The sequence below is a fragment of the Chiloscyllium punctatum genome, chromosome 19 (genome assembly GCF_047496795.1).
Source record: "Chiloscyllium punctatum isolate Juve2018m chromosome 19, sChiPun1.3, whole genome shotgun sequence".
In the NCBI taxonomy this organism is placed as follows: domain Eukaryota; kingdom Metazoa; phylum Chordata; class Chondrichthyes; order Orectolobiformes; family Hemiscylliidae; genus Chiloscyllium; species Chiloscyllium punctatum.
The window spans coordinates 94,461,138-94,487,556 of NC_092757.1; the positions used below are offsets into that span (position 1 = coordinate 94,461,138).

A 26,419-nucleotide genomic window follows, 5' to 3' on the forward strand; every position below is an offset into this window, starting at 1 on the left:
ATATTTCAGCTGCTGCAGCTCCATTTCAAACCACCCCCATCCTGCCCCCACACAAACAAACATGAGCTACATTCACAGTTGGGCTCACTGTCTTAGATGTTTGGGAACAGCCAAAGCCCCTGTAGCTATTCTACACTGAGACTGATAGCAGATTCTGTACCCCCCTCCCCCAAAACTCTGATCTTGCCACCTGTGGGTCTGACTAGATTCTCCTGCTTTTGGGAATGTGTACTGCATATTCACAGCCTGCAGAAAATTCCGTGTGGAAAGTGGGTTAAATTAGTTGACAAATTCAGCAGGTTTGGAAGTATTTGCGAAAAGAGAAAGCAGAGTTACTATTTCAGATCCAGGGACCCTTTTGATACAGTCAGAGTCGAGAGTGTGGTGCTGGAAAATCACAGGTCTGGCAGCATCTGAGGAGCAAGTGAGTCAATGTTTTGAGCAAAAGCCCTTCATCAGGAACGTGGGGGGTGGGGGGGGGAGGGAGCTGGGAGCACAGGTAGGGGGTAATGGTGATAGGTCGGAGAGGAGGGTGGAGTGGATAGATGGGAAGGAAGATGAACAGGTAGGACCGGTCAAGAGGGCGGTGCCGAGTTGGAGAATTGGATCTGGGATGAGGTGGGGGGAAGGAGGTGGAGATGAGGAAACTGGTGAAATCAACATTGATGCTGTATGATTGGAGGGTCCCAAGGCAGAAGATGAGGTGTTCTTCCTCCAGACATCGGCTGGCTAGAATTTTGGCGATGGAGGAGGCCCACAACTTGCATGTCCTTGCTTGAAATGTTGACTCTCCTGCTCCTTGGATGCTGCCTGATCTGCTGTGCTTTTCCAGCACCACACCTTTTGACTCTGATCTCCAGCATCTGCAGTCCTCACCTCTTCCCTTCTGATACTGCCTGACCTGTTGGATTTCTCCAGCAATTTCTGATTTTGTTCATTTCAGATCTCCAGTTCTTTGTTTTGTTAAATTAGTTGAGTTCATTCTCAATGATGGAGTCAGTGAGGGAATCTCTAAACAATGGCAGTATTTAAAATATTTTAAACTAAAGTTTGCGTACATTGGCTGTTGTTTAGCTACAGGAAACTGCAAGGTCACCAGAAACATCTGCGACCGATCCACATATCCACTGCCTCCACATGGGAGGCCAATATTCAGAAAAATACTAAAAAGTAAAAAAATTCGGTGCGGGTGGGGGTGGGGTGCGGCATGGAATTACTGAAAATACTTCAGGGCTACACTGACATTAAACCTGGATTTATCAGCCTAACCATGTCTGTTCTACACAATGGGAGAAAGTGAGGACTGCAGATGCTGGAGACCAGAGTCAAACAGCATGGTATTGGAAAAGCACAGCAGGTCAGGCAGCTTCTGAGGAGCAGGAGAATCGATGTTTTGGGCACAAGCCCTTTGTCTTGATGAAGGGCTCTTGCCCAAAACGTTGATTCTCCTGCTCGTCAGATGCTGCCTGACTGGCTGTGCTTTTCCAGCACAATACTGTTCAACTCTACTTGTTCTACTGTAAACCCCGTTTGCTGGTGAAGGCAATGACTAAAAGAAGAAATGTTTCAATTGATCTGAGTAAAGGTTGAAAGTGTGCTGTTTTTTCTCACTGGAACCTATGGAGGGAGTGATCCCAAGCCTGGACAGGTAAAAAGTTTGGGAGATTCTACATTGTCTTGAGTGAGAGAGCAAACCCATTCCCTTGGCCCAGTTCTGTCAGGGCTATTTATCTGAGCCACCCCAGGATCTCAGAAACAGGCCGTTGGCCTTTTAACTAATAACCATCGTCTGAGATTTCTGGGAATTGATAAAACACTGGAATAGATTTTCTTTTATGGCCAAGCAACAGACTGACTGATGTTGGAAGATGTAGTCTACTGCTCCTGAGTGTTGTGTATTCAATTATTCTGCTCTAGCAATAAACGTTTTCTAAATGTTTTGTGCATACCAAGGCAGTTTATTACCTGCACTTTGGTTCTGCAGTAAATAACTGCTTGCCTTTAATGCTCACTGACCTATCAGCTTGAAATTCCGATAACCAATGAGTCACTGGAAGCCACCTACAAAGTTCACTCTTGGTCTGTGCAGTGGGAGCAGAGTGCCATCTGTATCAAAGGCTGATGTGACTGTGCAGCTTTTATAGGTATGTACATTCAGAAAATAACCCATTGAAATGTACCCTCGGTGTATTTATTCAGATTAACAGAAACATTTATTCTCACTTATGTCCTGAGTTTTGCTTAGTCCCAGAATCTGGTTTGACTCTTCTCCTACTTTAAAGCAGATACAGCTAAAAGTTGCCCATTTTACCTTCAGATTCCTCCCGGGCATAGGTGGCACTTATTGCTTCTGAACACTACATGAATTCATTCCCATCACAACACCAAGCCATCTGCATCCCTTCCCCCCCCGCCTCAGGAATTAAACACAGCCACTGTTGTTTTAGGCAAACTTAACAGATTCATCTTTGGAGGGAAACAGAACACCCTTTTATTGGAGGAAGCTCCTAGGGGCATTTTCTTCAACAAATTATCTCTCACACATTTGTGAAGATTCACTTGCTGTTCCCTCCTTCACCTGACTCTGATATCCACACATGCTGCAAACTTTCTGTCTCCAATCCTGTCTCCAGAGCCCACATCTCAACAACAGAAAAAGGAAGCATTACATGTGAGAAACAAGAAATATTGGAAATTCAGAACAGGTCAGAAAGAGCAGAGAGGTTAACATTGCAATCAAACTCAATCTCTCATGAAAGCTTCCAGCTGAGGACTTTGTTGGAATGAATTACTGCAGAGGAAGCTCTCTCTGCATGGATGCTGCCTGACTCGCTGTGATCGCCAACATTTTTTGTTTTCAGTAGAGGACTTTTCCTGTGTTTCAGATCTTGAGTCACTTGTGCATTTTCTCATGTTTTTTGTTTTTAATCCTGATAGCTAGCTGGGCAGAAATAGAACTCAACACTGCCTCGGAAAAGGAAAGGATGAAGCAACCCTTTGAGGTAGCGATGAAGCTGATGGAGGGGGACCAAGACTATGCTGGGCTTTACACCATAAGATGCATTAATGCATTTATAGAAGTGGGGGTGGGGGGGTGTTCAGTTGCATGGACATTTACAGGGAAAGTTAAAATAGAGGAGGGCTCAGCAGAGGTTATTAAAATCTCCAGAACAAGAAATAGGACAGAGAATATGGGAAAAATCAGGAGTTTAACTTCACGCAATGTGGATATGTGAATAGAGCCATAGAGATGTACAGCATGGAAACAGACCCTTCGGGCCAACTCATCCATGCTGACCAGATAGTAAATCTTTTATGAACCCTTTCAAGTTTCACAACATCCTTCCAATAGGAAGGAGACCAAAATTGCATGCAATATTCCAAAAGTGGCCTAACCAATGTCCTGTACAGCCACAACATGACCTCCCAACTCCTGTACTCAATGCTCTGTCCAATAAAGGAAAGCATACCAAACACCTTCTTCACTATCCTATCTTTCAAGGTGCTAAGAACCTGCACTCCAAGGTTTCTTTGTTCAGCAACACTCCCTAGGACCTTACCATCACGTGTATACGTCCTGCTAAGACTTGCTTTCCCAAAATGCAACACCTCGCATTTAACTAAACTAAACTGCATCTGTCACTCCTCAGTCCATTGGCCAGTCTAAGGTAATCTTCGCTGTCCACGACACCTCTAAGTTTGGTATCATCTGCAAACTTACTAACTATACCTTCTATGTTCACATCCAAATCATTTATATAAATGACAAAAAGTAGTGGACCCAGCACCGATCCTTGTGGAATTCTACTGGTCACAGGCCTCCAGTCTGAAAAACAACCCTCCACCACCACATTTGAGCCAGTTCTGTATCCAAATGGCTAGTTCTCCCTGTATTCCATGAGATCTAATATTGTTAAACCAGTCTCCAATGGGTCTTGAAAGCCTTACTGAAGTCCATAGTCATGTCCACCGCTCTGCCCTCATCAATCCTCTTTGTTACTTCAAAAAGCTCAATCAAGTTAGTGAGACATAATTTCCCAAGCACAAAGCCATGCTGACTATCTCTAATCAGTCCTTGCCTTTCCAAATAGGTGTAAATCCTGTCCCTCAGGATTCCCTCCAACAACTTGCCCACCACCGAGGTCAGGCTCACTTGTCTATAGTTCCCTGGCTTGTCCTTACCACCCTTCTTAAATAGTGACACCACAATAGCCAACCTCCAATCTTCCTGCACCTCACCTGTGACTATCGATGATACAAATATCTCAGCAAGGGGTCCAGCAATCACTTCTCTAGCTTCCCACAGAGTTCTAGGGTACACCTGATCAGGTCCTGGGGATTTATCCAATTTTATTTGTTTCAAGACATCCAGCACTTCCTCCTCTGTAATCTGGATATTTTGCAAGATATCACCATCTATTTCCCCACACTCTATATCTTCCATGTCCTTTTCCATAGTAAACGCTGATGCAAAATACTCATTTAGTATTGTCCCCATCTCCTACGGCTCGACACAAAGGCCGCCTTGCTGATCTTTGAGGGGCCCTATTCTCTCCCTAGTTACCCTTTTGTCCTTAATGTATTTGTAAAACCCCTTTGGATTCTCCTTAATTCTATTTGCCAAAGCTATCTCATGCCCCCTTTTTGCCCTCCTGATTTCCCTCTTAAGGATACTCCTAGTGCCTTTCTACTTTTCTGAGGATTCACTCGATCTATCCTGTCTATACCTGACATATGCTTCCTTCTTTTTCTGAACTAAACCCTCAATTTCTTTAGTCATCCAGCATTCCCTATACCTACCAGCCTTCCCTTTCACCCTGACAGGAATATACTTTCTCTGGGCTCTAGAAATCTCATTTCTGAAAGCTTCCATTTTCCAGCCATACCTTTACCTGAGAACATCTGACCCCAATCAGATTTTGAAAGTTCTTGCCTAAAACCGTCAAAATTGGCCTTCCTTCGATTTAGAACTTCAACTTTTAGATCTGGTCTATCCTTTTCCATCACTATTTTAAAACTAATAAAATTATGGTCGCAGGCCCTAAAGTGCTCCCCCACTGACACCTCAGTCACCTGCCCTGCCTTATTTCCCAAAAGTAGGTCAAGTTTTGCACCTTCTCTAATAGGTACATCCACATACTGAATCAGAAAATTTTCTTGTACACATTTAACAAATTCCTCTCCATCTAAACCCTTAACACTATGAAAGTCACAGTCTATGTTTGGAAAGTTAAAATCCCCTACCATAACCACCCTATTATTTGTATAGATAACTGAAATCTCCTAACAAATCTGTTTCTCAATTTCCCTCTGACTATTAGGGGGTCCATAATACAATCCCAATAAAGTGATCAGCCCTTTCTTATTTCCCAGTTCCATCCAAACAACTTCCCTGGATGTATTTCCAGGAATATCCTCCCTCAGCACAGATGTAATGCTATCCCTTATCAAAAATGCCACTCCCCCTCCTCTCTTGCCTCCCTTTCTATCCTTACTGTAGCATTTGTATCCTGGAACATTAAGCTGCCAGTCCTGCCCATCCCTGAGCCATGTTTCTGTAATTGCTATGATATCCCAGTCCCATGTTCCTAACCATGCCCTGAGTTCATCTGTCTTCCCTGTTAGGCCCCTTGCATTGAAATAAATGCAGTTTAATTTATTAGTCCTGCCTTGTCCCTGCCTGTTTGACTCACTTCTGTTCTCAGCTGTACCCATCTCAGATCGATCTCTTTCCTCACTACCTCTCTGGGTCCTACCCTCCCACCTTATTAGTTTAAATCCTCCCGAGCAGCTCTAGCAAATCTCTCTGCCAGTGTATTAGACCCCTTCTAATTCAGGTGCAATCCATCCTTCTTGTACAGGTCACCTCCACCCCAGAAAAGATTCCAGTGATCCAAAAATGTGAATCCTTCTCCCATACACCAGTCCTCAGCCATGCACTTATCTGCTCTATCCTCCTATTCCTGCCCTCATTTTTCCCGTCCTCCATCAAATAATTATGAGAAAAGGGGGCAGTCAACGTAGGACTGAGGGTGTTGTACTTAAACATATGCAGCATCCAAAACAAGGTAAATGAGCCTGTAGTGCAGATTGAAACTGGGAGGTACAACATTTTGGGTATCACAGAGATGTGGCTGCAAGGGGATCAGGCTAGGAACTAAACATTCAAAAATACACTTTCTATCAAAAGGACAGGCAGATGGGCAGAGGGGATGGGGTTGCCTTGTTAGTAAGAAATGAAATTAAATTGATCGCAAGAAGTGATATAGAGTCAGAATCTGTGCGGGCAGAATTGAGGAACCACAAATGAAAAAAGACCCAGGCGAGAGTTATGTACAGGCTTGCTAGGAGGAGACAGGATGTGGAAAAGAAAATAAATCAGGTCAGAGAAAAGGCAGGTAAGAAAGGCACTATTGCAATAAACATGGGGGACTTCATTATGTAGCTGGACTGGCAAAATCAGGTGGGCACGGATCTCAAGAAAAGGAACTTGTGGAACGTCTACAAGATTTTTTTGGAGCTGATTGCGGTTGAGCCCACTAAGGAACAGGCAACTCTGGATTTGTGATGCGTAATGAGGCAGACTGGATTAGGGTGAAGGAACCCTGAGGGGGCAGTGACCATAACATGATAGAATTCACCCTGCAGTTTGAGAGAGAAACTGGAATCAGATGCAATTGATTACAATTGATTAAAGGTAACTGCAGAGACGTGAGAGAGGAGCTGGCCAGAGGTAATTGGAAGGGAAGATGGTGGAACAGCAATGGCAGGAATTTCTGGGTGTAATTGGGAGGCACAGCAGAAATTCATCCCCAGGAAGAAGAAACATACCAAGGGGAGGCAACCCCTTATGGTCTTACATCAAATTAGAAGTGAACCATTCAGCCCATCAAGTCTGCTTCACCATTCAATGAGATCATGGCTAACTTGATAATCCTTAACCCACTTTCCTGCCTTTTCTCTATAATCCTTAATTACCTTATGGATTAAAGACCTCTTTATCTCAGCATTGAATAATTTAATGACACAGCCCCAATGGCCCTCCTCATCTCTGTCCTAACTGGACAGTCTCCTTACTCTGAGATGTTTTCCTCTGGACCTAGACTCTCACAAGGGGAAACAACCTTTCCACATCTACCTTATCATGTCCCATTAAGAATTCATTTCTGTCCTTGTTGGTTTTAATACAGACAGTAGGAATCTACCAGGCAAATTGTATCTCTAGCTTTACATCACAAATAAAAGCAGCAAAATAGAAAAACCGATTGTTTATGGCAGCAATGGAATGAATGGATTAAATAGCCATCTTCACTTTGTAACTACCCACATATTAACACATTACAAGGAAATTGAAACTAAAATGAAGAGCAGCTTTGAATGTGTCTGAAAGCAGAGGCTTTAACCATCGCAGTACAGAGAGAAATCGCACATTTTACACATTGTGCGGCTTGTCTGTGTTCCTTGGCTAACTACAGGAGACTTGAGTAATCTGTTTCCATATGTACATGTTATAGTAACATTGTGGGTCTAACAGCAGAAGTGATTAGCTGTGTGTTTTACATTGTGCACATTGCAGTTTATGATGTTTTTAGATCATTATTGCCCACATTTTGATATGAATGTGTTTGTATCTTTAAAGAATTAACCACAGGTCACTGCATCAGGTCACTGTATCAGGTCACTGCATCAGGTCACTGTGTCATAACTTCATCCAAATGTTCAAACCCGAAACACGAAAACTGGTGCATTTCGAAATTCTGGCGTTACCACAATAGACAAGATCACAGGGATATCCGGATCACAGTGAAAATATTCTACCGCTCCTAACTAACCCTCTTTATCCATCCTCCCAGTGCTCCTACAGGGCTCTTCTGTTCCAGTGGTAATGTTCCTGCCTCTGGATCAGGCGGTCTGGGTTCAAGTCCCACCTACTCTGGAGATGTGCTATAAGACATCTCAGTCCTCTCCAACTGTATTTTTCTTGCAGTGACCTGTTACCCGCACCCCACCCTCCCCTCCCTCAGCGCCAAAGAAGGATTTTCCATTTCTGTCAAACTGAAGCACACTCTCACACCTGCACTCATACAGACATGCAGAGAGACACACAATAACACACACAGGCACACAATAACACACACAGACACACAATAACACACACACAGGCACACAATAACACACACAGACACACAATAACACACACAGGCACACAATAACACACACAGACACACAATAACACACACAGACACACAAATACACACACAGACACACAATAACACACACAGACACACAATAACACACACAGACACACAAATACACACACAGACACACAATAACACACACAGACACACAAAAACACACACAGACACACAAATACACACACAGACACACAATAACACACACAGACACACAATAACACACACAGACACACAAATACACACACAGACACACAAAAACACACACAGACACACAAATACACACACAGACACACAACAACACACACAGACACACAATAACACACACAGACACACAAATACACACACAGACACACAATAACACACACAGACACACAATAACACACACACAGACACACAATAACACACACAATAACACACACAGACACACAAATACACACACAGACACACAATAACACACACACAGACACACAAATACACACACAGACACACAATAACACACACAGACACACAATAACACACACAGACACACAATAACACACACACAGACACACAATAACACACACAGAGGCAAATATCTGTACATGGTGAGATATAATGGAAGAGGTGGGGCTTGAACCCAGGCTTCCTAACTCTGAGGTAGAGATACCACCCCTACACTGCAAGACTCTGCATACAATCACACACAGTCTCACATGCACACTGGTAGCACACATGACATTCCATGTGTCATGTAACTCAGACACAGTCACACACAGACAATTGACACATGAAATGTCCACAGGTACTGCCAGACAAACAGACAGTGAACAGCAACAGGTATACTAACAGCACACTCTCATACTGCCACACAAGCATGGTCTGATACAGTCAGTTAAGTGTAATGGGATAACTGTATAGTTGAACCATCTGGGTTATTGTATCTACATAGAGTGACAGAGCAGCTATTCCATTTAAATTAAAAAGAAATTCTGTCAAACTACCAGCACCATTATACTTTTAAGTTGCTGTGAGAAAGAGTTAAAACAAAAACAAAGAACAAAGAAAATTACAGCCCAGGAATAGGCCCTTCAGCCCTCCAAGCCTGAACCGATCCAAATCTACTGTCTAAACCTGTCGCCCAATTCCTAAGCATCTGTATCCCTCTGATCCCCACCTACTCATGCATCTGTCCAGATGTATCTTCAATGAATCTACCGTGCCTGCCTCTACTCCTCTGCTGGCAACGTGTTCCAGACACCCACCACCCTCTGTGTGAAGTACTTACCGCGTGTATCCCCCTTAAACTTTTCACCTCTCACCTTGAAAGCATAACCTCTCGTTACTGAATCCTTCACCCTGGGAAAACCTTATCTCTATCTACTCTGTCTATACCCTTCATGATTTTGTAGACCTCAATCAGGTCCCCCCTCAATCTCCTTGTTTCTAATGAAAACAAACCTAACCTACTCAACCTCTCTTCATAGCTCGCACCTTCCATACCAGGCAACATTCTCGTAAACCTTCTCTGCACCCTCTCCAAAGCATCCACATCCTTTTGGTAATGTGGCGACCAGAACTGTACACAGTATTCTAAATGCAGCTGAACCAATGTCTTGTACAATTTTAACATGACCTGCCAGCTCTTATACCCAATACCCCGTCCGATGAAGGTAAGCATACCATATGCCTTCTTGACCACTCTATCCACCTGTGCAGCAACCTTCAGGGTACAATGTTCGAGGAGACAGTGAGGACTGCAGATGCTGGAGATCAGAGCTGAAAATGTGTTGCTGGAAAAGCGCAGCAGGTCAGGCAGCATCCAAGGAACAGGAGAATCGACGTTTCGGGCATGAGCCCTTCTTGAGGAAGAAGGGCTGGTGCCCGAAACGTCGATTCTCCTGTTCCTTGGATGCTGCCTGACCTGCTGCGCTTTTCCAGCAACACATTTTCAGTTCAGGGTACAATCTCTCTGCTCATCAATGTTTCCCAAGGTTCATCTGTTTACAGTATAGTTTGCTCTAGAATTAGACTTCCCAAAATGCATCACCTCACATTTGCATGGATTGAACTCCATCTGCCACTTCTCTGCCCAACTCTCCAATCTATCTATATTCTCTGGTATTCTCTGACAGTTCCTTATGCTTTCTGCTACTCCCCCAATCTTCGTGTCATCTGCCAACTTGCTGATCATACCAACAGTGTCCTCTTCCAGATCATTTATGTATGTCACAAACAACAGTGGCCCCAGCACTGACCCCTGTGGAACACCACTGGTCACCTTTCTCCATTTCGAGAAATTCCCTTCAGCTATTACTCTCTGTCTCCTGTTGCTCCACCAGTTCTTTACCCACCTAGCCAGAACACCCTGCACATTATGCAACTTCACTTTCTCCATTAGTTTACCATGGGGAACCTTATCAAACGCCTTACTAAAGTCCATGTATATTACATCTACAGCCCTTCCTTCATCTATCAACTTGGTCTCTTCCTCAAAGAACACTATTTTAAAGCACGGTCTCCCCGCACAAAACCATGTTGCCTATCACTGATAAGCCCATTCTTTTTTAAATATAAATAGATTTTATCCCTCAGTACCTTCTCTAGCAACTTTCCCACCACTGACGTCAGGCTCACTGGTCTGTAGTTACTCAGAATATCCCTACTACACTTCTTGTACAGGGGAACAACATGAGCAACCCTCTCGTCCTCCGGCACCTCATCTGTGTTTAAGAATGCTACAAAAATATCTGTCAGGGCCCCAGCTATTTCCCCTCTCGCCTCCCTCAGCAACCTGGGATAGATCCCATCTGGTCCTGGGGATTTGTCCACCTTAATAACCTCTAGCCTACCCAACACATCTTCCCTACTTATGTCAGCGTGATCCAGAGTTATCAAACTTCTATCTCTAATCTCAATATTCATCATGTCCCTCTCCTCAGTGAACACTGATGCAAAGTAAGCATTCAGAATCTCACCCATTCTCTCAGGTTCGACACACAGCCTTCCTTCCTTCCTTATCCTTTAGTGGACCAATCCTTTCTCTAGTTACCTGCTTGCTTCTTACATAAGAATAAAAGGCTTTGGGATTCTTCTTAATTCTGCTCAACACGGTAGAGACCATTTCAGGGGAAGGTTTGACCGTGTGAGAGAATGAGAAACGTACGTAGCTATATGGAAATTTTATGTAATGCAACTTAAAAATGATGAGGATTGGGAGCTTAATATACACCATGTTCAGAAAAGATGGGGAAGGGAAGTAGAGAGCGAGGATGGGGTACAGATTAGAGAAGGCATTGTGGCCTGTGAAAGAGAGGATGGCTTTGGGAGAGTAAGGACAGAATCCATTTGGTTCGAGCAGAGAAGCAAACAGCCTTTGATCATGCTGCTAAGAGTCGTCTCCAGAGACTGAAAGAGATGCAAGATTGACAGAATGTGATGATAAGGCTGTGCTGGAGGACCTTTAATGATCACATATCAACAACTTATACTTATGTTGCATCTTTAACAAAGCAGAACCTAATTAGCCACTTCACAGGAACATTACCAGATAAAATAGGTGACTCGGAGCCACGTAAGGAAATATTAGGTCAGATACCAAAGAGTGTCCCTGGACCAATCAGGGAGGAAACGTTGGAAAGAAACTGAATCTGGTTCTGGGCAGTGAGGAGGACCAAACATGGGGAGCAGTTGGGTAAGAGTGATCACTGTATCAGAGGTTTCAAATAGTAATGAACAACAACAAGGAACAATGTCAGATTGACCTTCTAAACTGGAAAACGGTAATGTCACTGGGATGAAAGGGGATCAAGCCAGGATGAAACAGATTCAAACACTGACAGGAAAAAACTGTAATGGAACAATTCATGATCTTTACAGAGAAGATGTTTCATGTATATTAGTACATTCGGACAAGGCTGAAGTGGGCTCCTTGAACGATGAGGGATCTGGAGAATATGACCAAACTGAAGAAGAGGCTGAATGATTCTCCTCATCGAGCAGAGAATGAGACAAACTGGATAGTTCTACCGAGAGCTGCTTAGACCCTGATGGTCAAATGGCCTCCTCCTGTGTAATGATTGAATAACGTGATGTCTGGTTGCATATTAATGTTGCCCTGCACCTACTCAGTGTTAACTGTGATTTGAGTGAATGTGCTGAATAGCATGTGCTAGATATTTGCTACTCCACACAGCGACACCCTTATTGAGAAACAGCCTGCCTGAATCCCAGCAGATTCTTGATGTTGAAGTGCTCGGGGTGCTGTTGTCCCTGAGCTCCCAGTTATACAGTTCTTGATCAGAGCAGTGATGTTGGAGTGAGCTGGACATGGTGTCTACACTGGTTGGTGTAAGTGCTAGTTAGTTAGGGCTCAGTAAGATTCTGCTCTGTACTGCTGCCAGAGCTGCTGACTCCTTTACCATCTGTCAGAGAGCAGTTCCACGAGAATGGGAATAATGATGGCCATGGAGAAGACATGGACACTGGCGGATATGGAGTTAAACTCTCATCCTTCAGCACCTCCCATAGATTACCTGTAAATTCAATGAGATGCATTTTGTAAAACAGATTAAGTTTCCGCCATTTGTAAGATTTGAAAAATGAGCTTCACAAACAGAAATCCATCCTATTCTCAATCCTCACTGCCCATCCCAATCCTCACTGCCCATTCCCAATCCTCACTGCCCATCCCAATCCTCACTGCCCATTCCCAATCCTCACTGCCCATTCCCAACCCCGATCCTCAGTGCCCAGTCCCAATCCCAATTCTCACTGTCCACTCCCATCCGCACTGCCCATCCCACTCCCAATCCTCACTGCCCATTCCCAATTCTCACTGCCCATTCCCAATCTGCACTGCCCATTCCCAATCCTCACTGTCCATTCCCAATCCTGATCCTCAGTGCCCACTCTCAATCCCAATCCTGACTGTCCATTCCCAATCCGCACTGCCCATCCCACTCCCAATCCTCACTGCCCATCCCATTCCCAATCCTCACTGCCCATCCCACTCCCAATTCTCACTTTCCATTCCCAATCCTCACTTCCCATCCCAATCCTCACTGCCCTCCCACTCCCAATCCTCACAGCTCATCCTGCTCCCAATCCTCACTGTATACTCCCAATCCACACTTCCCCCTCCCAATCCACACTGCCCCCTCCCAATCCCAATCCACACTGCCTAATCCCAATCCACACTGCCCACTCCCAATCCGCACTGCCCACTCCCAATCTACACTGACCCCTCTTAATCCCAATCCACACTGCCCACTCCCAATCCGCACTGCCCACTCCCAATCCACACTGCCAACTCCCAATCCTAATCCACACTGCCCACTCCCAATCACAATCCACACTGTCCACTCCCAATCCGCACTGCCCACTCCCAATCCACACTGCCCACTCCCAATCACAATCCACACTGTCCACTCCCAATCCGCACTGCCCACTCCCAATCCACACTGCCCACTCCCAATCCCAATCTGCACTGCCCAATCCCAATCCGCACTGCCCAATCCCCTTCCCAATCTACACTGCCCACTCCCAATTCCAATCCACACTGCCCATTCCCAATCTGCACTGCCCACTTCCAATCCACACTGCCCACTCCCAATCCCAATCCACACTGCCCAATACCAATCCCAACTGAATCCATACTTCCCACTCCCAATCCACATTGCCCCCTCCCAATCCCAATCCGCACTGCCCACTCCCAATCCACACTTCCCAATCCCAATCTGCACCACCCACTCCCAATCCACACTGCCCACTCCCAATCCACACTGCCCAATTCCAATCCACACTACCCACTCCCAATCCACACCGCCCCCTCCCAATCCCAATCCACACTGCCTAATCCCAATCCACACTGCCCACTCCCAATCCACACTGCCCACTCCCAATCTACACTGACCCCTCTTAATCCCAATCCACACTGCCCACTCCCAATCCGCACTGCCCACTCCCAATCCACACTGCCAACTCCCAATCCTAATCCACACTGCCCACTCCCAATCACAATCCACACTGTCCACTCCCAATCCGCACTGCCCACTCCCAATCCACACTGCCCACTCCCAATCCTAATCCACACTGCCCACTCCCAATCACAGTCCACACTGTCCACTCCCAATCCGCACTGCCCACTCCCAATCCACACTGCCCACTCCCAATCCCAATCTGCACTGCCCAATCCCAATCCGCACTGCCCAATCCCCTTCCCAATCTACACTGCCCACTCCCAATCCCAATCCACACTGCCCATTCCCAATCTGCACTGCCCACTTCCAATCCACACTGCCCACTCCCAATCCCAATCCACACTGCCCAATACCAATCCCAATTTGCACTGTCCACTCCCAACCGAATCCATACTTCCCACTCCCAATCCACATTGCCCCCTCCCAATCCCAATCCGCACTGCCCACTCCCAATCCACACTTCCCAATCCCAATCTGCACCACCCACTCCCAATCCACACTGCCCACTCCCAATCCACACTGCCCAATTCCAATCCACACTACCCACTCCCAATCCACACTGCCCACTCCCAATCCCAATCCACACTGCCCAATCCCAATCCCAATCCGCACTGGCCACTCCCAAACCACACTGCCCACTCCCAATCCCAATCCACACTATCCACTCCCAATCCGCACTGCCTACTCCAATCCCCACTGCCCACACCCAATCCCAATCTGCATTGCCCACTCCCAATCCACACTGCTCACTCCCAATCCACGCTGCCCATTCCCAATCCACGCTGCCCACTCCCAATCCTCCCTTAGGTAAATAGTGAAGATGTACACAGCACTGCAGTGATGTGGACGGGCAAGTGTTGGACTGGGGTGGACAAAGTCAGAAGTCACATGACACCAAGTTACAGTCCAACAGGTTTATTTGAAATCACAAGTTTTCAGAGTGCCTCTCCTTCGCCAGGTTCCTACAATTCCTCCTGTTATCCCTAATGAGATCAGCTAATTAAAACAGGAATAATCAACAGAAAATTGACAATCTTACCTTGAAGTTCAAAGTCTACAAGACTGGGGTTGAGTGCATCAATATCTGTGTTGATATCTCCTTCTACAAGGATATCGTGCATATCTTTGATTAGGGACTTCTCTGTGAGCAGTTGGCTGCTGATCTCAGCAATGCTGGCAATTGGTGCTGTCTGTCCTGGGATGGGGGACTCTTGAGCAGTGTTGCTCTGCGCACTGGGCTGGCTGTGGAGCTGAGGCTGGCGAAGTTGAGGTTGCATTGTTGCATGACCAGAACAATCCTGGTTCATGTTTGCCTGCATGCCAGTTTCACCATATGGATGAAGTTGAGGACTGAGAATTGCATGTGGATGTTGAAAGTGTCCCAGACACAGAGAGTGGGAATGATCCTGAACATGTAACAGAGACGATGGAGCTTGTGGATAGAGAGATGATGATGTCATCATTGAGGACTTTGTTTGATCAGGTTTTTCTCCAATTAATTTTTCCAATTCATCTGCAAAAAAAATTCTGAAATTTATTGCTTACATACGGTACAGCTCCATCAGTCACTTTAGGTCACTCTCACAGTGTCCAATTACTCAGTGGGCATTCTGGGTCACTCTCAAAGTGTCCAGTTACTCACCAGTCACTCTGGGTCACTGTCACAGTGTCCAGTTACTCACAGGTCACTCTGGGTCACTCTCACAGTGTCCAGTTACTCACGGGTCACTCTGGGTCACTCTCACAGTGCCCAGTTACTCACCAGTCACTCTCAGAGTGCCCAGTGATCAGTTAAACATCAAATTAGCTGTAATTTCTCAACAGTCTATAATATTTTTGTGTCTGTAAACCTTTTGGGACATGCTGAGGTATTGTGAGGTAGTATAAACGTGCATGCTTCTCTTTAATTATATCAAAAGCAGCAGGCAATGAAGATCTGGAATGAATAGGAAGTGTTGGAAAATTCCAGTTAATTAGGCAATTTTATCCTACACTGGAGTTCTGCCAGGTAAACTCACACCAGAGCCAAAGCAGGCTGTAACAAGCTGTGGCATTAGTTACAATGGCTAGTGTCAAGATTAGAGTGGTGTTCGTAAAGCACAGCTGGTCAAGCATCTCCAAGGAGCAGGAAAATCGACATTTCAGGCAGAAGCCCTTTATCAATTTGATTCCTGATGAAGGGCTCCTGCCTGAAATGTCGATTTTCCTGCTCCTTGGATGCTGCCTGACCTGCTGTGCTTTTCCAGAACCACACTGATCTTGACTCTGATCTCCAGCATCTGCAAGTCCTCACTTTCGCCTGCAATGGCCAGTGGATCACTAACCGGTTTGCTGCCTTTGCCACTTGCCTGGTTTGGCCATGCACTTTCTCACAGCTCCTGGATCCTTCCTTCGCCACTTCTGCAGCTCCTCCTGCATCTTCTGGATCTTACTGGGGTTCAGGGTCCACAAACAGCCTTTTCTCGATGTACCTCCAGACTTGTTTTCCACTTTTTCGAAACATTTATTCAGGGACAGGTTGTGTCGCACTGAGTTTTTCCAGCCATCTGGTGCTGTCTGCAATGACATGGGGATAATCTTTATTTCTCCAGGTTAGCCCTGACCCTTGGGGAAGAGTCTTTACCATTTTCATGCCAGCCAAGAGGTAGCTATTTTCCAGCACCTTAGCCCACAGTGTCAGGGTGATCCCAACCTTGTCCTTACTCAAGCTCCCAGCAAGCAAGTGTTATGAAGGTGTTGGTGTGTACTGTACCTTTAGGAGAGAGAGAGGAAGCGAGCAAGGACTGACTGAAAGCACAGAGTGTGCTGAACAAGGTAACAATGTAATATCTGGTTGACAAATTAGCTGGTGTTGTGTTCCCATGGTACAAAAACAAATTTAAATTCAGCCAGTTTCAATTATGTCTCAGAGACCAAAATCCAATTGAATTTGAATTTTACTGTTTGGGATGATGTCAAACCAATGAAATTATTTAATGTTTTATGGGTATAAAATCGGACATTTTGAACAGTTAGGGGAAGAACAGAAAAGAGCAGCCGAACAAGCACCAACATAAAGCCAGCCGGATAACTCTCTGAAAGGTACCTGGCCATCAGACATTTGTGCAGCTAAGTCAACCAAGAAAAATCTACAGAGAAAGTTCAACATCCAAAGACTGGGATTGAAAGTGATTTGGCATAAATTTAAGAGGGAATTTATCGGACCAGTATTGGAGGTACAGAATGGGAGGTAAACGATAGGGTTAAGAGAAAGGAGTTGTAAAGAGTTATTGTTTTAATGTTCTCTTTTGGACTTAAAGAATAAAGTTGTTCATTTTTACTTTAAATAGTGATCTCTGATAGTTCTTTTCCTCAAAATTTAACAGGTTACGGCGTGAGGTGAGCTTCTCTGTGCGTCAGGTTTAAATTAGCAGAGGGGTTTTCCCCCATGTCATAAAACCTGGGGGGTTCGTTGCCAGGATTTGGGAATGATTTGGCAGGATTGACACCCCTTGTGGAGGATCCCAAGGAAAATCAAGAAAGTGAGGAGTTAAAACAGAAATATCCTGGTATTTTCCCAGATTATGTAGCAACCAGATCTCCCTATCATAAGTCACTGCACGAAGCAAGAGCTAAAGAGAGAGATGAAGGAGTTGAGGTTCAGTTAGCGAATGCCCTGTTTGATGTAATGGTGCAGGGAAAAACCTGAAAAGGCAGAGGGTCAGACAGAAGTGTTTAGTCCTGAAATGCTAAGGGACTAACAACAACAAGAAAAGACGATAGAAAATATATATGTGGATGCATACTCCGAAAAGCAGGCTGAGAATATTCCGGAGAGTTATTATCTGAAAGATAGAATCCTAAGGTGAAAATGGAGACCACGGCATGTTAGTGCAGAGGAGAATGGGCCGAAGTGCATCAGATTATGTTGCCGGTAGCATACGGACAGGAGGTGTTACAGGTAGCACATGAACTACCTGCAGGAGGTCACTTAGGGATATGAAAGACTCAGGCTAAGGTACAAAAATATTTTTATTGGCCTGGAATGCACCAGGAAGTGGTTATCTTTTGCCATAATGTGTCATAAATGCCAAATGGTAGGCAAGGCCACAGGCAGCAAAACCCAGCACCTCTGTTGCCAATTCCCTCATTTGAAGAACCTTTCACGTGATTTATGATTGGTTGTATAGGTCCCCTCCCAAGAACTAAAAGTGGGAACCAGTACTTGTGAACCATAATGGATGTGTCTACCAGATTTCCAGAAGCAATTTCATTAGAGTATCAAGGCAGAAAAGGTGACAGAGGAGTTAGTAGCTTTCTTCATGTGGTATGGGCTGCCCAGCAAGTTTCAGTTGGACCAAGGGTCAAATTTTACTGTTAGGCTATTTAAGAAGGTTATGGATAGCTTAGGTATGCAGCATTTTAAATCCAATGTGTATCATCCTGAATCCCAGGGAGCTTTAGAAAGGTGGCATCAGACCTTGAAGATCATTGGCAGCATACTGTCAGGGTTACCTCAATAATTAGGATAAAGGGTATCCCGTTCTATTTGTTTTCCATTAGAGATGCCCCAAATGAATCTACTCAGTTCACTCCCTTCGAGTTAATATTTGGTCATGAAGTGAGAGGCCTTTTGTAATTAATTAAAGAAAAATTGACAGGACCTAAGTCAAAGATCTCACACTTAAGTTATGTATCTGAAGTGAGGGAGAGACTAAATTGAGTAGATGAGTTAGCTAAACAGCATCTAAAGAGAGCACAGTGTAGAATGAAGTAGGTGGCAGATAAAAACTCTGAGACTTGGATGTTTTCCCAAGGGGATGATGTGTTAGTACTGTTACCAGAAATAGGAAATCCCTTCAAAGCAGGTTTAGTATTCCCTAATAAATTGAGAAAATGTTGAGTCAGGTGAAATATCTAATAAAAATGTCAGATAGAAAAAAAATGTACTGGGTATGTCAACATGTTGAAACCATATACTGGATTAGTGGTGCTGGAAGAGCACAGCAGTTCAGGCAGCTTCCAACGAGCATCAAAATCGACGTTTCGGGAAAAAGCCCTTCATCAGGAATGGCTTTTGCCCGAAACGTCGATTTCGCTGCTCGTTGGATGCTGCCTGAACTGCTGTGCTCTTCCAGCACCACTAATCCAGTATTTGCTTTCCAGCATCTGCAGTCATTGTTTTTACCATGTTGAAACCATATTATACTAGAGAGAAAGAACTGGAGAAACAGGTGTTAGTTACTGCTCCGCAGAATGAGGAATCAAATCCAGATGATGTGGATTTTGATGGGCCTCAAAATAGATTAAAAAATAAAGAAGTCCTTGAGGAATGGGATAGGTTAGTAAGCTATCTGTCTCAGGAGCATAGAACGCAGTTGAAAGATTTGTTACTGCAGTATAAGGACATATGTAAGAATCAGCTGGGGAGGACTAATGTTATTGTACATGAAGTGGACGTAGAGAATACTGCTCCAATGAATCAACACTTCCTTTGGCTTAATCCTTTCAAAGCCAGGCAGGTCCAGATGGAGGTGGAGGCCATGCTCGATAATGACAACGCGAACCAAGCCAGACCGAGTGGAGTTCGCCGATCATCTTAGTTCTCAAACCGGACTGGACTCAGTGATTCTGCGTGGATTATCGGAAGGTCGACACTGTTACAAAATTGGACTTACACCCAATTCCTAGATTGGAGGACTGTATCGAGAAAGTTGGACAAGCCAGTTACATCACCAAGTTGGACTCAATGCATGGTTACTGGCAGGTACCTTTATCAGAGACTGAGAAAAAAATTTCTGTGTTTGTAATCCCAAATGGGCTACCTCAGTTTAAAGTGATGTCCTTTGGAATGAAGAATGCACCCACCACATTCCAAACATTCCAGAGTTGTGGCTGGGTTAACAAACTGGGCAGTTTATTTGGACGATGTAGTGATCTTTCGTAATTCCTGGAAAGATCACATGGTACAGTTGGCCGAGCTCTTTGAATGACAAGAGAAGCAAATCTGGTGATAAACTTAAATAAAGCTGAATTTGCAAAAGCAGAAGTGACGTTCATGGGACATAATATCGGTCATGGAAGGTTGACCCCACGGAACGCAAAGACAAAGGCCATTGAGGAATTTCCACGACCAACCTTGAAGAAAGAGGTGCTTCGATTCTTAGACTCAACGGATTCTATTGGATGTTTGTTCAAAGTTGAGCAGCATAGTGGCACCGTTAACCAATGTGCTGAAGAAGAACACAAAGTTGCAGTGGACAGAACCATAGCAGGAGGCATTCGACCAGTTGAAAGCCATATTAACCACCAAACCTGTTATCGCTCCACCAAACTGTTCAAAACCTTTCAAAGTCGCCATTGATGCTAGTGACATAGGAGTTGGAGCTGTACTCCTACAGGACGATGAGGATGAGATTGAACTGCCAGTTGGTTACTTTTCAAAGAAGATCAACATCCACCAGAGGAAATACTCCACAATCAAAAAAGAACTATTGAGTTTGGTAATGGCCTTACAACATTTTAATCTGTATATGATGAACAATGTGTCGGATCACAATCCTCTCACATTCTTAGAGCAGTTCAAACACAAGAATATGAGACTATTTCTTTTGAGTCTTACTTTACAGACTTTTAATTTACAAATCGTACGTGTTACAATTATAGATGAATCATCGTGGATTTAACTGATATATATGAGATTGGTAACTATTGAATGTTATATATATGTAGGGAGAAGTTAATATGAACTGAGATTAAGGTTATGTATATGTCATGTTACTGTGGTTAAGGAATAGAGAAAAAAAAAGCCATCTTTCCATTTTGATGGTTCAGTTTTTTCCTAAGGGGGAAGGTGTTATGTAGGTGTTGGTGTTAAGAGAGAGAAAGAGGACTGACTGAAAGCACAGAGTGTGCTGAACAAGGTAACAACGTAACATCTGTTTGACACAAATAGGTGGTGCTGTGTTACTATGGTACAAAAACAAATTCAAATTCGGCCAATCATAGTCATAGAGATGTATAGCATGGAAACAGACCCTTCGGTCCAACCCATCCATGCCAACCAGATATCCCAATCCAATCTAGTCCCACCTGCCAACAGTCGGCCCATATCCCTCCAAACCTTTCCTATTCATATACCCATCCAAATGCCTCTTAAATGTTGCAATTGTACCAGCCTCCACCACTTCCTCTGGCAGCTCATTCCATACACGTACCACCCTCTCTGTGAAAAGGTTGCCCCTTAGGTCTCTTTTATATATTTCCCCTCTCACCCTAAACCTATGCCCTCTAGTTCTGGACTCCTCGACCCCAGGGAAAAGACTTTGCCTATTTACCCTATCCATGCCCCTCATCATTTTATAAACCTCTATAAGGTCACCCCTCAGCCTCCGACGCTCCAGGGAAAACAGCCCCAGCCTGTTCAGCCTCTCCCTATAGCTCAAATCCTCCAACCCTGGCAACATCCTTGTAAATCTTTTCTGAACCATTTCAAGTTTCACAACATCTTTCCAATAGGAAGGAGACCAGAATTGCACACAATATTCCAACAGTGGCCTAACCAATGTTGTGTATAGGCGCAACATGATCTCCCAACTCTCGTACTCAATACTCTGACCAGTAAAGGAAAGCATACTAAACGCCTTCTTCACTATCCTATCTACCTGCGGCTCCACTTTCAAGGAGCTATGAACCTGCACTCCAAGGTCTCTTTGTTCAGCAACACTCCCTAGGACCTTACCATTAAGTGTATAAGTCCTGCTAAGATTTGCTTTCCCAAAATGCAGCACCTCGCATTTATCTGAATTAAACTCCATCTGCCACTTCTCAGCCCATTGGCCCATCTGGTCCAGATCCTGTTGTAATCTGAGGTAATACTCTTCGCTGTCCACTACACCTCCAATTTTGGTGTCATCTGCAAACTTACTAACTGTACCTCTTATGCTCACATCCAAATCATTTATGTAAATGACAAAAAGTAGAGGGCCCAGCACTGATCCTTGTGGCACTCCACTGGTCACAGGCCTCCAGTCTGAAAAACAACCTTCCACCACCACCCTCTGTCCTCTACCTTTGAGCTAGTTCTGTATCTAAATGGCTAGTTCTCCCTGTATTCCGTGAGATCTAACCTTGCTAATCAGTCTCCCATGAGGAACCTTGTCGAACACCTTACTGAAGTCCATATAGATCACATCTACTGCTCTGCCCTCATCAATCCTCTTTGTTACTTCCTCAAAAAACTCAATCAAGTTTGTGAGACATGATTTCCCACACACAAAGCCATGTTGACTATCCCGAATCAGTCCTTGCCTTTCCAAATACATGTACATCCTGTCCCTCAGGATTCCCTCCAATAACTTGCACACCACTGACATCAGGCTCACTAGTCTATAGTTCCCTGGCTTGTCTTTACTGCCCTTCTTAAACAGTGGCACCACATTAACCAACCTCCAGCCTTCCGGCACCTCACCTGTGACTATCGATACAAATATCTCAGCAAGAGGCCCAGCAATCACTTCTCTAGCTTCCCATAGAGTTCTAGGGTACACCACATCAGGTCCTGGGGATTTATCCACCTTTATGCGTTTCAAGACATCCAGCACTTCCTCCTCTCTAATTTGGACATTTTGCAAGGTGTCACCATCTAGTTCCCTACAGTCTATATCTTCCATATCCTTTTCCACAGTAAATACTGATGCAAAATACTCGTTTAGTATCTCCCCCATTTTCTGCCGCTCCACACAAAGGCCGCCTTGCTATCTTTGAGGGGCCCTATTTTCTCCCTGGTTACCCTTTTGTCCTTAACGTATTTGTAAAAAGCCTTTGGATTCTCCTTAATTCTATTTGCCAAAGCTATCTCATGTCCCCTTTTTGCCCTCCTGATTTCCCTCTTAAGTATACTCCTACTGCCTTTATACTCTTCTGAGGATTCACTCAATCTATCCTGTCTATACCTGACGTACGCTTCCTTCTTTTTCTTAACCAAACCCTCAATTTCTTTTGTCATCCAGCATTCCATATACCTACCAGCCTTCCCTTTCACCCTGACAGGAATATACTTTCTCTGGATTCTTGTTATCTCATTTCTGAAGGCTTCCCATTTTCTAGCCATACCTTTACCTGCGAACATCTGCCCCCAGATCAGCTTTTGAAAGTTCTTGCCTAATACCGTCAAAACTGGCCTTTCTCCAATTTAGAACTTCAACTTTTAGGTCTGGTCTATCCTTTTCCATCACTATTTTAAATCTAATAGAATTATGGTCACTGGCCCCAAAGTGCTCCTCCACTGACACCTCAGTCATCTGCCCTGCCTTATTTCCCAAGTGTAGGTCAAGTTTTGCACCTTCTCTAGTAGGTACATCCAAATACTGAATCAGAAAATTTTCTTGTGCACACTTAACAAATTCCTCTCCATCTAAACCCTTAACAGTATGACAGTCCCAGTCTATGTTTGGAAAGTTAACATCCCCTACCATCACCACCCTATTACTCTTACAGATAGCTGGGATCTCCTTACAAATTTGTTTCTTAATTTCCCTCTGACTATTAGGGGTCTATAATATAATCCCAATATGGTGATCATCCCTTTCTTATTTCTCAGTTCCACCCAAATAACTTCCCTGGATGTATTTCCGGGAATATCCTCCCTCAGCACAGCTGTAATGCTATCCCTTATCAAAAATGCCACTTCCCCATCTCTCTTGCCTCCCTTTCTCCCTGGTTACCCTGCTAGTCCTGCCCATCCCTGAGCCATGTTTCTGTAATTGCTATGATATCCCAGTCCCATGTTCCTAACTGTGCCCTGAGTTAATCTGTCTTCCCTGTTAGACCCCTTGCATTGAAATAACACCTTCAGAACTCTGGGGTGTAGGCCATCTGGTCAGGTTAATTTATCCACCTTCAGAGCTTTCAGCTTCCCCAGCACTTTCTCCTGAGTGATGGCCACTGCACTCACCTCTACTCCTTGACTCTCTTGAAGTTCTGGAATGCTACTTATTCTTCCATTGTGAAAACTGATACTATTCAGTTCCTTCACCATTTCTTCATTTCCCCATTACTACTTCTCCAGCCACATTTTCCAGCAGTCCACTGTTCAGTCTTGCCACTCTCTTACCTTTTAGATATTAGAAAAAAACCCTTGCAATCTTTTACATTACTAGCCAGCTTAATGGCATATTTCATCCCCCCCTCCCCCTTATTACTTTTCTATTTAGCCTCTGCTGGTTTTAAAGACTTCCCAATTCTCTGACTTCCTATGAGTCTTCACCACATTGGATGCTTTTCCTTTTGCCTTTATGCTGTCCCTGACTTCCTTTATCAGCCATGGCAGGCTCGTTCTCCCCTTAATATATCTCTTCTTCCTTGGGATGAATTGCTGGGATGCCTCTTGAATTTCCCGTGAGAAACTCCTGCCATTGCTGATTTCCTACCTTCCCTGCTTGGCGCCCTTCCAAACAACTCTGGCTAGCTCCTCCTCCTTGTCTCTGTAGTTACCTTTCCTCAATTATAATACCATTACTTCTGATTCCAGTTTCTCTCTCTCAAACTGCAGGCTGAAATCTATAGTCACTACACCCCTGGAGTTTCTTCCCCTTCAGCTCCTTAATCCAGTCTCCCTCATTACACATTACCAAATCCTGATTTACCTGTTCACTGGTGCTGCAGCAGATATGGATATGTGATTTTCCACCGCATTATCCAAGTCATTAATAAATAAGAGAATAATTGAGGTCCAAAAAAGATCTGAGTAGGATACCACTGGTCACATCCTGCTAATTTGATTACCCGTCTGGTATCCCTACTTTCTGTCAACTGCCACTCAACCAATTTCCCAACCATGTCAGAAACTTGCCCTCAATTCCCTGGGCTTCTTCAGTGGGTCTTTATCAAATGCCATTTAAACAACATCTATAGGGATTCCTCTGTCCACTGCTTTCGTCACTCTTCAATAAAGACACCACTTGACTATTGCAACTGAACTCTTGAGTGCTGACATTTTATAAACAGGATATTTCTGAGACCTTTTTGTTACATTAGAGGTGTAGAACTACCACAGTATAAAACGGGGATTCTTTACCTTACTGGATAACCTGATTTTCATTGAATAAGGACACTTCAGTTCACATTGTACTTAAGAAGCTGGAGCATTAGAGACATTTTAGGTCAGATTCGCTAGGAAACTGGTACAAATGTCACGACTTAAAAAATTGGGGTCATTAGAACAGACATAAATTGTTCTTAGCTACTGAATGAAAATTGGATGGTCTTATTGTCAGGCATTGTTAATGCAAATCAAAGCAATTGATAAATGTAGCCAATTCTCTTATTCATGCTCTGACCTAAGTTAACTCTTTTTGGAGCAATGCCTTAATTTCAAACTTCTCATCTTTGTTTTCAAACCCTTCCATGGCATCGCCACTCCCTATTTCTGAAAACTCGTCCAGCCTCACAATCTTCTTCAATATCTATTCTCTTCTAAATCTGGACACTTGGATTTCTCTGATTTTAGCCATTTCATAATTGGGGAATGAGCCTCCAGCTGCCTAAGCTCTGGAATTTCCAATCTAACCGTCTCCCTCTCTCTCTCTCTTGCAGGTCCCACATGGCTCTGTGCATTGGTTGATAAAGCTGTTGTGAAGTCTCGTTGGATATTTTACCACATTTGAAGCAAGCCATTCAGCCCAACATCCATGTGGCTCACACTGCCCCATCCTATCTAGCAGGTGCTTTCTCCAGCATGAATTGATGTGGCTTCCACTAAATATCTTTCAGTATTAACCTCAGGTTTTACACTGCAACCATTTCATAATAAGCAAGTTCCTTTTGCCACATCCTGCCATTTTCTTTGTTATGTTTGTTGAAAACATGAACACTGGGGAAATCGGAAAGTTTTTGTGCGGATACTAGTGAATTTTAGGCACATTAAAAGCATTCACAACGTATTCACCACAGCATCAGTTCACCTCAGAAGCATCCGAACCAAAAGGTACAAACTCTAGATTTTCTCCAGGTTCACAGAGAAAGAGCTGCTGACACTCAAGAAAGAGCCAAGGTGGAATTTCACTCTCTCAGGAAGCACCTTAACAGCAGAAGGAAGTAGCAGCTTAGGGTTTCTTCCTTTCCTGGAGAGAGCACTTCTGTTTTACATAAAGAGAGTAACATTTCGCTGCAGAAGGAGCTCTTCTCTGTTTGTGTTGAATTTGATCCCTAAAAACGTTGTGAATCTTTATATCATATCAGTCAGTGTGGTTTTGTCTTCATCTTCATGGTAATTGAGTATCATCTGCT

The 26,419-nt window shown here is 44.2% G+C and overlaps 1 protein-coding gene across 2 annotated transcripts in view; it reads right to left on the reverse strand.

Annotated features, from left to right (window-relative positions):
• Window positions 1-12,084: 12,084 nt before the first annotated feature.
• Window positions 12,085-26,419, reverse strand: part of LOC140491647 (forkhead box protein N1-like) — an 80,956-nt gene continuing 66,621 nt past the window's right edge. For both annotated transcript variants that reach the window (XM_072590107.1, XM_072590106.1), the window contains exons 6-8: window positions 16,501-16,708; window positions 15,192-15,665; window positions 12,085-12,706 (exon numbers count right to left, since the gene is read on the reverse strand). In XM_072590107.1, coding sequence (XP_072446208.1) covers window positions 12,537-12,706; window positions 15,192-15,665; window positions 16,501-16,708 — 852 coding nt within the window. In that variant the 3' untranslated portion in view covers window positions 12,085-12,536. The remainder of the gene's footprint in view (window positions 12,707-15,191; window positions 15,666-16,500; window positions 16,709-26,419) is intronic.